Raw genomic sequence first — 15,189 nt, forward strand, 5'->3', positions numbered from 1 at the left:
CTAACACCTTTTCCCGGAGTATTAAGCTAGCTAGTCGCTTAGTTATGTCAGGGTTTCTTCTTTTCTGACTCTGGGGAAGATGGTAAGCAAATGTCCCATAATGTTGTAGTCTTCCTTTAAGGCTGACTTGTTTGGGGGCGGCTGGGTGGCGCAGCGGACATTGCGCTCGTCACCAACGCAAGAGACACCGGGTTCGAATCCGGCTGTCGGCGTTGCTTCTGGCTATGGCCGGCCGTCATACTAACTCAATTGGCAGAATTAGCAGGTGGAAGTCGATGGGTGGTAATCTGGATGTTGTGGACAGCGACTCCTACAATTCGGTTGGGGGACGCCTGCACAGCAGAGACAGGAAATGGCGGGGGCAGCGTGAGCCTCCCACACGTTACACCTCGCCAATGAGAGTCCGCGCTGGCAGGTGAAAAGATGTGACAGGCTGCCTCCTCGTGTATCGGAGGGGACACGTGATGCAAGGCTTCTATCCTCCCTACAACCGGCCAGTGGGGGGCATATGCATATTCAAGACAGGGGAGGGGAGAATTGGCACAGCGAAATTGGGATGGGAGAAAAATTTAAAAAGAGGAGAAAAAAGTGGATAAAAAAAAGGCTGACTTGTTTGATCAGCTTCAACTTGCATACATCTGATGATAGGCATGGATGGACCATCTGACCTCATTTGATTAAATGCATTTCACAAAATGTCCAATTTATTAACGATTAACGATATCTTGAGAGTCTTTTAGATATGTAATTAATGTCTTGTAAAGGATAGGCAAAAATAAGCATGTGCTTCAGCCTATTCCTTTTTTCGGTCATTGAGTTTGGATTTTGTGTGTGAGCTTACTTTGAATATGTACATTTGTGATTTGTTTCTTTTTGTAAGTCCACACAAGTGTGTTTTTGATTTGTTGTAAACAAAGACCGAAAAATAAACTATTCATTCATATGTTTTTAAATAATATATTATAATTTAAGATACTAAATACTGTTAGAATAATCCTTTTTAATATGTTGTTTTATCGACCAATTTCACACGGTTTTTCTGCTCCTTGCAGGTGATCGAGGAGAACGAGGAGAAAATGGAGCAGCTGGAGTCGGGGACAGAGGAGAGAAAGGCGTCTCAGGGCCCATCGGTAAGACTCACTCTACTGTATTACTGTATTACTGATACTCTGTATTGATTCTTATTAGGCCAATTGTGTTTACGGTCTGTGTCTAATTTGTTGCTCCACTGAAGCAGATAATGTTAAAGGGGCATTTCACCAAAAAACAAGGCTGATTTATTATGTCCAAACAGTCTTTCACACATTCATTTAGTTTGACAGTTATTGAGAGTAAATGGATTTGAATTATGACCACCAGTGATGCCATCGGGGACATTGAATCCTTGTGGTGTGTAAATTACTAATGAAAAAATAGCATTACCATGTTTTATAGGGACTGCTACTTCATATTTTCATTGAGCTGTAAATAACACAACACAAGGATTCAATGTCCCTGATGACATCACTGGTGGCCATATTCAAACTCATTAACACTTTGAGTGCCACGGGTCCGGTGCCCGGGAACCCTGTTGCGTGCCACCACCCACTTCAATGATAGAGCTCTCATATTTGCGAACGCATAAACTATATCTTAAATTATGGCTATGTGTCTAATATGGCCGTCGCTTATCAATGACGTGTTTGCAGTCAACATTGTCGAAACGGATTGTTTTTTATTCGGTTCATTTCCGTTTTATACCATTTTGAAAAACGCTTGTTTCTTGAAAGTTTCAGAACATTTCAGAAGATTCTGTGATAATCGCCCTTTACTGGAATATACTGGAATACACAAAAAACTTTGTAATTTTTTGATTTTTTTGTAATTGAATCGTTTTCAAATAAACGCTAGATTATCGATAGTATATGTGTACTTATGCACGCTAGGGAAGCGGGCTGAAAAATCAATTATCTTATTTCCTGACCATCCGGAGAGACGATAGGGGGCGGTATTTTCCCTGTTCGAGTTCAGACAGATCCCCACTGGTAACGTGAGGCTAGATTGATGAAAAATTTATGGAAATCGATAATAAAAAAAATAACGATCAAAAACAAGATCTCTCGTCTCTCTGGCACTCAACGGTTGGTATGAACTAACGAGAAATCTCGTCGTTGGCACTCAAAGTGTTAACTGTCAAACTAAATGGATGTGTGCAAAACTGTTTAGAGTTTTTGGACGTGTGTGAGATTATGTGCAAAATAAATCATCATAGTTTTTTGGTGAAGTGCCACAGTACAAAAAGTATTAGGGGGCGACAGTGAGGGGAGGGACAGGGAGGTAGAGCAGTCGTCTCGTAATATGGAGGTTCCCGGTTCCCGGTTCGATTCCCGCATGTCGAAGTGTCCTTGAGCAAGACACTTAACCCCTAACTGCTCCCGATGAGCAGGTTGGCACCTTCCATGGTCGCCTCCACCGTCGGTGTGTGAGTGAATGGGTAAAATGTGAGGACAAATTATAAAGCGCTTTGGATAAAAGTGCTACAGTATATAAATGCAGCCATACATACATATATATACATATATTATTTCTGAAATATTTCAAGAATACCAGTTGAAAATGACCGTTTGGGTTTTATATTACACTTCCCATGACCATGAAGTCCAATGCAATGAACATCAGTTGTATGAACATGTAATTGCCTAAACAGATATTGTGATACGTCATATTCGCCTGTGTGTCTGTCTGCCCTCATGCAGGTCCACCCGGTTTGCCCGGCTACGGTAAAGATGGAAGCCCAGGACAAGCCGGAACTCAGGGAGAGCCAGGGAACCCGGGTCCCCACGGTCAGTCTGGGCCCGCGGGTCCTACGGGGCAGTGTGACCCGACCCAGTGTGCCTACTACGCCAGCCTGGCGTCAAGACCCCACACCAAAAACGTCAAGGGGAAATAAAGGACGTGCGCGACAAGCTTGAAGTCCAGCTGTATTTATGAACTTGGACATGTCAGTATGAATCAAGAACTCTTCCCTTTAAAGCTGATAATAACCTCAGTTTGGAGGGCTGAAGCAATATGTGCTGCCGGTCAGATATTTGTTTTGTTTGTTTGGGGTATGAAGTTGGGGACGGAGGGGACAGAGGCGCTGGGCGGTGGGTTTGGATTTTAAGTGGAAAAGTGAGAAATGAGTTGCGATCCCTCACTTTTTCCCGTAAAATCCATAGGGGAGTCAAACTTACTTGGTGCTTCATTCTCTCTCAGCCCTCGAGAGCGAGGACACGGGAGTCTGATATTGTGCTTGACGGCACGTTTTCTTCTTCTCTGCCTTGTGTCAGTTGCATCAGTTACTCCCACGTAGTTCACACCCGGGTGTACCGGATCTTGCCATAGATTTACTACGGAGCATCAAACCGGGGATCACCAAATTGATCCACTGCAAGGGAGCTTCTTTGACGTCCGCTGGTAATTATCCAGCCGGGGGGAATTATCTACTTTATTTTTTATTGATGGGAGGAACAGCGTGAGGCGCGCTCTCTAATACCAACGGGGAGAGCAGTCGGAGGGGGTTTTAATACCAATGTGTGGATGGCGGTAAATTGCTTTGTGCATTCATTGTCTCTAAGCTTGTGGTGGTGTTCTTATTTAGCCTCGTCACACGCCGTTAAGGATGGCCGCCCGGCTTTTGTATTGTGCAGACGTGAACGCCTTTTGAGCACTAATTGCACCAACCTAAAACAAAATTCACATCCTTATTTCCCCCCCAGTCATCTTTGACATTTCATTGTAGTTACGTGAACTGGAAACACACCAGTGAACCAATCCTCCAATTTGCAATGTCATCAAGAGACACTCTACTTCAATGGCGGACTGCCCTGACGTTATGAGGGTTTCTCCAAGAGTCCACAGTGCAACGTGCACATAGAATTTTCCTTCCACGGTCAGAGGCAACGGGCCCATAATGTGGACACCTTCTAGTGGTGGGAAGACTGATTCACCTTTTAAATGGCCATTTCCTGAGCGTTAGTAGCAATTCTCTGAGGTGAAAAAGGGGTGGGCGGAGTCCATTGAGTCCTTTGCTAGAAGCAAATCGTAATCCCTCCGTCCGATTAAATTTAGATTTGCTGCTTGCTCGAATATGAGTGCTCATTCGATGCATTGCCCTAGGGTAGTGGTATGACAGGAGGGTAGTGGCTAGAAGGCATCTGCGTTACAGCAGGCTGCCCGTGACCACAGAAGAGCGATGCGTGCACGTTGCCTTGTGGACTCCTCACATGACCCACATGACATCACAGCAGTGTTATGAAACTCTAGAGTAGTTTTGAACCAGATAATCGGCACTGTCAAAATGTCCACAAGGTTGATCTCTCATTCAATGTCACCCTTTTCCACAAAGTGTCTCTTAATGACATTGCAGATTACAATCTTGGCAGTGTTGTCTCTAGCTCAGAGTGGGACTTGTTCCCGTTCACTCATCTAAATCGAACCGTCCAAGAGAATACTAATAGCATCATGTACTGTATATGAAGTTTGTGTTAAGGTGAATTTCTCGTGTAATATAGTTTTTATTTTAAGCACATCCAGCGGATGTTTATTACTGCTTAAAAATCTGTGCATGTACTTTTGCGATAGAAGTAAGCCGTCCAGGGAAAATAAATGAATAATTGCTACATTTTTACTTTCATATTTAATTCGGTAGCTTTTGGTCATTCTGTTTTTCCTGCATGGACTTTTTGGAGCAGTAAACACTTTTTAAAATAACGTAAAAATTGGCAGCCTTAGGGCGGCTACGTGGCGTAGTGGGCAAGGCGCTCGCCACGAATGCGGAGACGCTGGGCTCGCCTGTTCGAGCCCAGCGCTCCACATTGCTTTCAGTTTAGCTGGTCGTTCATACTAATACACATTGGCCGTATTAGGGGGTGGGAAACTGATGGGTGGGGATCGGGCGTTGTGGACAGCGACTCCTACAGGTCGGTTGGTGCGCCTGCGCAGTAGAATCAGGAAGTGTCGGGGGCAGCGTGAGCCTCCCACGCGTTACTCCTCGCCACTGAGAGATCGAGCTGCGCAGGTGAAAAGATGCGACTGCTGTTACCTCAAGTACCGGAGGGGACTTGTGCTATGTATGACTTAGTCCACATTGCAGCCGGCTTGTGGGAGGCAAGAAACAGCGTTCGTGACAGGGGGGGGTTGAATTGGATGATACGAAATTGGGATGGGAGAAAAATATAGAAAATGGGAGAAAAAGTGGATAAAAAAATAAAATTGGCAGCCTTTGTATTGACCTTTTGCCTCAGAATCGGCTAGTTTCTCCAGACGTGTCACTTCCTTCCAGGTCTGGTTTATTTGGCTCCTGTTCCACAAACAAGACAGCAGGGCGACAGCAGGGCGACAGCAGGGCGACAGCAGGGCAACCGAAGGGCGGCGGTGGTGAGAACACATCGCTTTTCTCATTTCTCTCCCTGGAACCGCAAATTAGAGAGGGTTGCTTCCCTGCATTGGGATACGGTCGTGCCCCCTGTGGACGAGTGCACCGCCTCCCCTTAAACCTCAGACGAGCTGCTGGTCTGGGACCTGTTAGATGCCCACCACTGAGGGCTCTTTGTCGTCTTCTCGAAAATTATGTGAAGAAAAATTGCAATACAAGCAGCGTTAATTATCATTTTCAACATGTCGTCAGGTTTAAACAAAATGTTCAGATCCTGTGTGATTACCACTCGGTCTAAGGCTTGTAGGCATGTTTAAAATACTCATCCGTACCTAAGGTTATTCACGATGTGCCCATTTTTGCAACTGACGTCAATACAGATACCACGACAAATTGACGCTCCCTAGCGTGCCAAAAAAAGGAAAAAAGACACGTTCACATTTTTTTTTACAAAATATTATAATTGCTTATCATGCTAGCAAGAATGATCGAGAGCAGCTATGAGTACACCGCACAATATATGTACAGAATCCTTTTTTCAGGTCCAGAATGTGTGAATGGAGGTAGTTAACGGTTTCAATCAGCTACAATCTGCTCCCGCTACCTGTGGACAGTGCCATGCAATCTAATACAGGTGTGTCTGGAAGCTAGTTCTCTGCTCTCATTACTGTATTGTTGCACAATCAAACCAAATCAGTGTTGTAGTTCCTTGGTTTTGTAAACGACAATGCTTGTTACATTCATCACTACGTGCATTATAAGGTTGGATACTTTTTTTTATTTCGTTTTTGTTTCAGCACACCACTAAGATCTTTATGATTTATTTGTTTGGTTTGTTTCCTATGTCCACACAGGCCTACTTTACATCTTTGATTATTCAAACTAATTCAAACTAAATTATTCAAAATTTCAACCACCAATAAGTGGTTGAAACAACTAATCCATATCTTTTCAACTCATCCCTATGAATTGGTGCGAAGATAGTCTAAATTAGTGGTATATTTGTAAGTATTGGAAAGATATACATGTATTGTACTGTATATTGTAATAAAGACTGGAATCCATTTTATAGAACAGGCTTCTCCTTTGGTTTTTGCGTGGGCTTCTCTTTTCTGTCACTCGTAGGACTGAACTCATGACACACTAACTAAATGTTTTGGTAGATATGGAGTTGAGACTTGTTTTGTCCGTTTTGTACAGTGGGCATTAACCCTTTCACTACCAAAGGGTTAACCCTTTCACTGCGACAATACAGAAGGTTAACCCTTTCACTGCAACACGACAAAGGGTTAACCCTTTCACTACCGCACTACAGAAGGTTAACCTTTCACTACCACACTACAGACTGTTAACCGTCTGTAGTGTGGTAGTGAAAGGTTAACCTTCTGTAGTGTGGTAGTGAAAGGGTTCATGAAAGAATGCAAAGTATCCACTTCTTCTGTGTAATGACACCGTTTAAATAATAATCAGTGACAACGGCAGGTCCATTACTGTATATTGACTTGTCGTCACTTTGTTCTTTCACAATCCATCTTGTTTTAACCGTCTGTCAAATCAATATGCGTCTTATTGAATTAAACTACAGATCCCGCACTGATTACAATTTCGATTTTTCGCCCACTGTAGAGTTAATCCTGCGACACCCGTCGCCGGATATTTTATTCATTATGCAATATTCAAAACTGTCTCCGACCCACGATCTGCTAGAACAGAAGGATGCCTTCTTCGGGGAGGGGTGGAAATGTCAGGTAGAGCCTTGCCCGCTTGTGAAAGGTCATATTTGCCCATCAGCAAATGTATTTGTGGTGAGCAGACAGAGAGGATGGGGATCATGTTGACTTTTCTAGCTGGTAACCAGGCAACAGTGGGAGATCTTCCCGTATCCATGTTGGCCAACGGGACGTTGGTTCATACGGCAACCCTTCTGTGCGGTTGCCATAGTATGTGGTGCTGATATATGGATTTCATGGACTTTGTTCTCACAGCTTTACTGCAGAGGCTGGAGAACAAATTGTACTCAAAGCCAGAAGTACAGAACGACTAATCTACTCGTCAGTACACAGCACTCTGTATCTTCTGGATGCATCTGCAATATACAGAATACTTTCCTATAAGCCTAAACACAGTACAGTGAAAACATAATCTACCCGCCATATGGCGGATCTATACTTCCAAGATGGTGGATTGAAGGCTGTGACAAATGCCTGGGGCAGAACGGAAGATGCTGTGTGCCGTATTATGCAAATGTTGCACAGTCTCAGATTATAATTTATCTCGAAGCAATTCACCGAAACCCCCGCTAGGTTAAATTGCGGTCATATATCCTATGAATCTGGAAACACAGCCGTCTTATTATCATACACACGCAGCATCTCCAAAACATAACCGCTTTATTCCGTTCGATTGAAAACAACATTAACATGTGAAATGAGGATTTGCATGATGCCAGGTGTACACATGTTGGACACATTTCATCTGACATGTGGACTTGTGGTGGAATGTTAATGCTAATATCTTAATGTAAACAAGACTTCTCTTATTTAAAAAAAAAACAACAAAATTATAATAGAAAAACTAAAAAACAATTGAATCAAAACACAATTTTACTGCTCTAAGTATGCTGTGGCTCATGACTGGTGGGAAATGATTTGACTCAAAAATTACATAAGTTAGCTATTTCACTACACAAGGCTGTACATGGAGCTGAAAGCAGATGTGGTGTTTTCAGTGAGCTTAGTCGAGGAAGTAGACCCACCGTGTCTACGTATACAGTTTGTGCGTGAAGGAGGGAGTCATTTACAAGACATGTACCTTGTGTAATGATTAGCATGTTTGGCATTATTTGTTTTGCGGAAGATACAGGAGGAGGAACGGTCAAATGTAGAAAGGACTGTAAGAGTAATCGGCTAGATTTATTTCTCGTCTGGGCGTGTGGAACTCTGGGTCTGTTGAATCTGTTTTGGCATCGGTATAGCAGCTGTCTTTGAAAACACACCATCGGATAAGCTCTCTCTCTCTCTCTCTCTCTCTCTCTCTCTCTCTCTACAAAATCACAAACACAAAGTTAAAAGATGAAAGCTTAGAAAGATCTATACAGTATTCTACAAGTGTGCCTCATCTCTGTTTTTCCCTTTTTTGTGTCTCTTTTGTTCCGTTGTGCGATGGAGACAGTTGAGGTCTCCCGCAGAGATCGCCGCTCCCAGACTCCCGGTGGGGGGGGGGGGGGGGGGGGGGGGGGGGAAGCCTCGTTATTCCTTGTTCACCGAAGGCTGAGACGGAGTGTGGAGTGGTGGTTGTGTGGAGCTTTTCTTTTTTCAGCGGGGGTCTCATGGGTTTTTGTAGCTGGCCGACTTTTTCCCGCCGCTGAGCAGATAGTAGGGTTGGGGTCTGCTGATACAGGTCGAGGGGTCACAGAGGCCGGGGGCTCCGGTGGCGCCCCTTGGACCGGACACTCCCGGAACGCCGGGGGCTCCCGCGTCGCCTAGCGCACCGTCTTTGCCGTCCTTTCCGACGCCGGGGGCACCGGATGCACCTGTTTTTTGGAAACACGAGATGATTAGATATCCCTCGGTCAAAAACATGATGAAATCAGATTATAATCTTCCTTCCAATAAAGTTAATAGTAATACATGTTGCTACTTGGCCAGACGTTTGTTAGCTTACCATCTCATCTTGACCATTATATATATATAATGGTATATTATGTAGAATGGTCATATAAGATGAGATAGTAAAATCATCATACAAGATGAGATAGTAGAATATAAACGTCTGTTGTAAGCCATTTGATGCTTTATATATATATATATATATATATATATATATATATATATATATATATATATATATATATATATATATATATATATATATATATATATATATATATATATATATATATAAAGCATCAAATGGGTTGAGAACCATTGTTTTAGCTATTGGGGCGACACTTTGTGTGAGTGAATGGGTGAATGTGAGGCACCAGTTGTAAAGCGTTTTGTATAAAAGCGTTATATAAACACAGTCAGTTTACCTTGTGCTCCCGCCTCGCCTGGACTCCCATTGATCCCCACGCCGTCCTCTCCCTTGTCTCCTTTATCTCCCTTCCCTCCGGCGTCACCTAAAGAACGGCACGTATGCAGTATATTGGAGTTTCATGCCGGACCGGGATTGAGCGACGACACGTGTGAAGCTTGTTCTCCTCAGGACCACACGCTTGTAATTAGCAAGCTTAACCCTTTCACTACCACACTACAGAAGGTTAACCTTTCACTACCACACTGCAGAAGGTTAACCCTTTTACTAACACACTACAGAAGGTTTCACTACTAGTGAAAGGGGTAACCTTCTATAGTGTGGTAGTAAAAGGGTAATGCATGGGGGGACACTTCACTGTTGATTCTTCAGTCTGGTTCTGTGAAACCTGTGATTGTTCAGGGTTATGGATGGGTGGCTCTTTAATGGGATTGAGCCACCCTTCTTCTCTCTAAAGGCTTTATCACAGTGCTGTTGTTCCGTGATAAGGCTGCACATAACTCAGTGCTGCTGTTTATCTATGGTCGCTGCTGTATATTCTGCCGGTTATATAGCTCACAAAATGAAACGGTACAGACATTTCAAAATCACTTTAAAGCTCCCGAGGATTTCTTGTGACATAAACGTCACTGGATATGCTGTGTGAGTGTTGAAAATGGCTAAAAGTTAAAGGGGCACTTCACCAAAAAAAAACAGTGCAGATTTATTTTGCACATAATCTCATGCACATCCCAAAAACGCACACATTCATTTACTTTGACAGCTATTGAGAGTAAAGTTAGTTTGTACATGACCACCAGTGATGTCATCAGAGACATTGAATCCCTGTGCAGCTCCATGAAATGATGTAGATGAAAGAATAGCAATATCTTGTCTTATAGGGGACTGCTCAATGTCCCCGATGTACATCACAGGTGGTCACATCCAAACGACTTGACTCTAAAAAACGGACAAACTAAATGAACGTGTCCAAAACTGTTTTGATTATTTTTTTTGACATGTGTGAGAATTATGTGCAAAAATAAATCAGCGTTGTTTTTTGGGTTTAAGGAATGGAGGGTGAAGTTAACCCTTTCACTACCACACTGCAGAAGGTTAACCCTTTCACTACCACACTACATACGGTTAACCGTATGTAGTGTGGTAGTGAAAGGGTTAACCGTCTGTAGTGTGGTAGTGAAAGAGTTAAGATGTTCTACCATCCCGCTGTAGTTTCTTTATTAGTTGTCATACAAAAATACTGAATACTTTTATATGAAATGCTTTTTTCTGTTTTGCTCCTGAGAGTGTGCTAGATAAAAATAGATAAAGTATAAAAATAGGAAGCCAAAAGTACGTAAACAAAGTGTAAACCAAAGTGTTCATCAATATACATATATACAATATAGTACCTTTCTTGCCGGGTGCTCCGGGGAGTCCGTAGTAGCCAGGGTGGCCCTTAAGACCCGACGACCCTGGGGGTCCAGCTGCCCCTACAGCCCCACCGGCTCCGGGGGGTCCGGAGACCCCTGCGACACCCGCTGTACCAGGGGCCCCGATGGGCAACGGCCTCTTCAACAGCTCCTGTCTGAACTCTTCTAGTTGTTCTACGCAGGCAGAGACAGAAGGAGGTGAGGTTAGATGAGATTAGATTAGGTTATGTTAGGTTAGGTTAGATTAGATAGGTTTGATTAGATTAGATTAGATTAGATTAGGTTAGATAGGTTTGATTAGATTAGGTTAGATTAGATTATATTAGATTAGGTTAGGTTAGATTAGATAGGTTTGATTAGATTAGGTTAGATTAGATTAGATGAGTTTAGATTAGGTTAGGTTAGGTTAGATTAGATAGGTTTGATTAGATTCGATTCGATTAGGTTCGATTAGATTAGATTAGGTTAGGTTAGATTAGATAGGTTTGATTAGATTAGATTAGATTAGGTTCGATTAGATTAGGTTCGATTAGATTAGATTAGGGCTGACCCCTATTTGTCGATTAGTTGACTAATCGGACGAAAGGAGCCGTAGTCGACTAGCCAACCTCTTAGTTGAAAAAAATAAATTAAGACATTTAAAAAAATAAAAATAAAAATAAAAAAGATTTATCATTCTTTCCAAAAAAAAAGAGGCCTAGAAGCGTGGCTAACGCTAATGGCACGCATACCAGAGGCTAACTAACTGCACATTTTGGCCAATCATAGTCGACCATCCAAATCCTTAGTCGGGGACAGCCCTAGATTAGATTAGATTAGATTAGGTTAGGTTAGGTTAGATTAGATAGGTTTGATTAGATTAGATTAGATTAGATTAGATTAGGTTCGATTAGATTAGGTTTGATTCGATTCGATTCGATTAGATTAGGTTTGATTAGATTAGATTAGGTTCGATTAGATTAGATTAGGTTATATTAGATTAGATAGGTTTGATTCGATTCGATTAGGTTCTATTAGATTAGATTAGGTTAGGTTATATTAGATTACATTAGGTTAGGTTAGGTTAGATTAGATTAGATTAGATTCATATGTATTGTCATTATACTATTATCATACAATACATTATATATCAAGTACAGTACAACAAAAATAAGTTTGGCATCCAACCAGAGTGCAAATGTAACAGTAAAGTGCAATAGTAATATACAATGTACAGGGGATTAAACTGTGTATAAAATATACAATTTACTCCTACTGGGTGTAGTGCTAATCAGATATATGTACTGTACAGAGTTGTAGTATTAATATGTACAGTGATACAGGTATAAAGACACTATGGTAGTAAGTCATACAGCAGTGTAACTAGTAAGAGTAGGTAAGGGATATGTACAGATATAGATATAGTATCTACAGATATGTAAATTGTTTATGTGCAGGTATGTACAGACAGGTGGATACATATATATATATATATATATATATATACGGTATATACAGCATTATTGTACATGCTATCATACAGAGTTCTACACCTGCATATAACCCATATAACTATATGATAGCATGTACAATAATGCTGTATATACCATACCGTATATATATATTTATTCATACCGTATATATATATATATAACCCATATAAGTAGGTATATAGGAGGAGTATATGCAGGTAAATTAAGAGAGGCATGGATATGTATATATGCGGTAAATATAAATATATAATGTGTATGCGGTATATACAGCACTTTTGTACATCATACAGAGTATTATGGGTAGACTATAGTGAGGTGGGTAGGTAAGATTATCATGATGTCTATGAAGCAACATGGTTTAGATTTGACCTTAAGCTCAGCGTAGGAGGCGTTATCAGAGCGTAGCATCTTACCTTCAACAATGGCTGCGCACATTTCGCGAAGCTTGACATCAGTCACCTTGGGACCCTGTAAAACAACAAATTGTACTTTAATGTGGCTGGAAGTGAAGAGCTTACAGAGTTTTACTTCCAAATAATTCCTTACCTCCTGATTCCTTGGAGATCATTATTGCCAAGCGAACTAGGACTAAATTGAATATCTTTTGAAGACCACCCTCTGTACAATATATTTGAAGCTCATTTAGTGACCAGAATACCACCCCACCAGCTTCCCTCCCGCTGACTCTGCCAATTGAGCCAGTATGACGGCCGGCCAAGCCGGAGGCAACTCTGACAGCCGGATTCGATACCAGTGTCTCTCGCGTTGGTGATGAGCGCTTAGTCCGCTGCGCCACCCAGCCTCCCTCTTTTTACTGTGTTATGTAACTTGTAGGGATGTCCGATATTATCGGCCTACCGATATTATCGGCCGATATCGGCATTAAAATGTGATATCGGTTGATATCGGTATCGGAAATGAACACTTTAATCGCCGGAAACGCCGAAATTCGTCATTGCCCGCCATGCTCATTCTGCCGAAGACGCCGTAACACGTCTTTGATATCAATATTTCTCCTCCGGGGACCTGAGATATATACTGCTGAGCTCCACTCAACCCTCTAACGGTTCAAGAGCGCCATCTGGTGGCCGATCGGCAGATCGCCCAACAGGAAGTGACGCGCCAAACAGGAAGTGCTCACCCATATTTCGTCCGGGCACTCGCGATCGTTAGCAGGACTCCATCTCGACACACTGGATAATCAATCGCTCGCCCTAACTCAATAAACAACGTTATTTGGACGTATATAGTATTATACAACCTGAAAATGGTTCATCTAGATCAACATCCCATAATAGAAAACTGTCTACTCCAAGCTGATCGCCCAACGGCCCGAGGAGACTGGGGTAAGTTTATTATTACCGTGTTCGATATAAACTGCTCTGATGATCATATGACCCACACTAGATGAATGATATAACGTTGCCCACGGAATTATAAACGACCCCCCGCCCATCCGGTCAACATCAGATCATACGTAGTAACTTCTAGAAGTACCTCCAGTTGAATTTTTTTATCTGGCACCGATCGCTACCAAACTGTATTTGATCATCAATATAATGCATTTGGGGCTATAAATCAAGTTCTGGAGAAAGCTGCAGAAAACGATAAAAACATACTTAGACCGTATTTTAGTATGAATATGTGAATGAAAAAGTATAACGTTGCTACACCCTGAACAATAGATATAAGACATTGAATGGGCCATAATAATGTCAATTTAGCAATAAAATTGAAAAAGTTATAGCCCTGCAAAGAAGGGGAACTTCTCCATAGACAAATAGAGCTGGCTAGGGATGGTAAATTATGAATTTAACCATGGCGATCAAAGTGTTAAGAGTTGGACAATATCGGTATAACGGTATCGGTAAAAAAGCCAATATCGAGCATCCCTAGTAACTTTTACTGTATGTAATTGTTTCTTGTTTCTACGGTACATGATAGTGTCTCTGTTAGCAACAACACCTACAGTGTATGAAAGTATTCTGTACTTCTGTATGACAACTATTAAAGAACTTGAACTACAGTACGGTACTTGATAGTGTCTCTGTTACAGTAACAAGACCTACAGGTAGACATGAGACTACGGTACATGATAGTGTCTCTGTTACAGCAACACCTACAGGAAGTCATGAGACTACGGTACATGATAGTGTCTCTGTTAACAACAACACCTACAGGTAGACATGAGACTATGGTACATGATAGTGTCTCTGTTAACAACAACACCTACAGGTAGACATGAGACTATGGTACATGATAGTGTTCCTGTTAACAACAACACCTACAGGTAGACATGAGACTATGGTACATGATAGTGTCTCTGTTAGCAACAACACCTACAGTACGGTACTTGATAGTGTCTCTGTTACAGTAACAAGACCTACAGGTAGACATGAGACTACGGTACATGATAGTGTCTCTGTTAACAACAACACCTACAGGTAGACATGAGACTATGGTACATGATAGTGTCTCTGTTAACAACAACACCTACAGGTAGACATGAGACTATGGTACATGATAGTGTTCCTGTTAACAACAACACCTACAGGTAGACATGAGACTATGGTACATGATAGTGTCTCTGTTAGCAACAACACAGGTAGACATGAGACTATTGTACATGATAGTGTCTCTGTTAGCAACAACACCTACAGGTAGACATGAGACTATGGTACATGATAGTGTCTCTGTTACAGTAACAAAAACACCTACAGGTAGACCTCTGGGGCCTGGTGCTCCGAGAATCCCACTCTCTCCCTCCAGGCCGCGTGCTCCCATGGGGCCGGTCAAGCCCTCGTGGCCTGGCTGCCCTGGCCTGCCCTCGGCCCCAGAGGCTCCCCGCTGGCCCTTCTCTCCAGCCTTCAGGAGA

General features: G+C 42.2%; 2 protein-coding genes across 6 annotated transcripts in view; one reads left to right on the forward strand and one right to left on the reverse strand.

Annotated features, from left to right (window-relative positions):
• The window catches only part of col22a1 (collagen, type XXII, alpha 1), a 142,989-nt gene extending 138,099 nt beyond the window's left edge, over nucleotides 1-4,890 (forward strand). For all 5 annotated transcript variants that reach the window (XM_084313585.1, XM_084313586.1, XM_084313587.1 and 2 more), the window contains 2 exons: nucleotides 1,053-1,130; nucleotides 2,736-4,890. In XM_084313585.1, the coding sequence (XP_084169711.1) occupies nucleotides 1,053-1,130; nucleotides 2,736-2,929 (272 nt within the window). In that variant the 3' untranslated portion in view covers nucleotides 2,930-4,890. The remainder of the gene's footprint in view (nucleotides 1-1,052; nucleotides 1,131-2,735) is intronic.
• Nucleotides 4,891-8,721: 3,831 nt separating this feature from the next.
• col9a1c (collagen, type IX, alpha 1c) overlaps nucleotides 8,722-15,189 on the reverse strand; it is a gene marked incomplete at its 3' end in the record, with an annotated part of 61,272 nt that continues 54,804 nt past the window's right edge. The window contains exons 27-31 of the mRNA XM_084311887.1: nucleotides 15,033-15,179; nucleotides 12,728-12,782; nucleotides 10,822-11,016; nucleotides 9,429-9,515; nucleotides 8,722-8,927 (exon numbers count right to left, since the gene is read on the reverse strand). Coding sequence (XP_084168013.1) covers nucleotides 8,722-8,927; nucleotides 9,429-9,515; nucleotides 10,822-11,016; nucleotides 12,728-12,782; nucleotides 15,033-15,179 — 690 coding nt within the window. The remainder of the gene's footprint in view (nucleotides 8,928-9,428; nucleotides 9,516-10,821; nucleotides 11,017-12,727; nucleotides 12,783-15,032; nucleotides 15,180-15,189) is intronic.

The sequence above is a fragment of the Notolepis coatsorum genome, assembly GCF_963971535.1.
Source record: "Notolepis coatsorum genome assembly, chromosome: 4".
Taxonomy (NCBI): Eukaryota; Metazoa; Chordata; class Actinopteri; order Aulopiformes; family Paralepididae; genus Notolepis; species Notolepis coatsorum.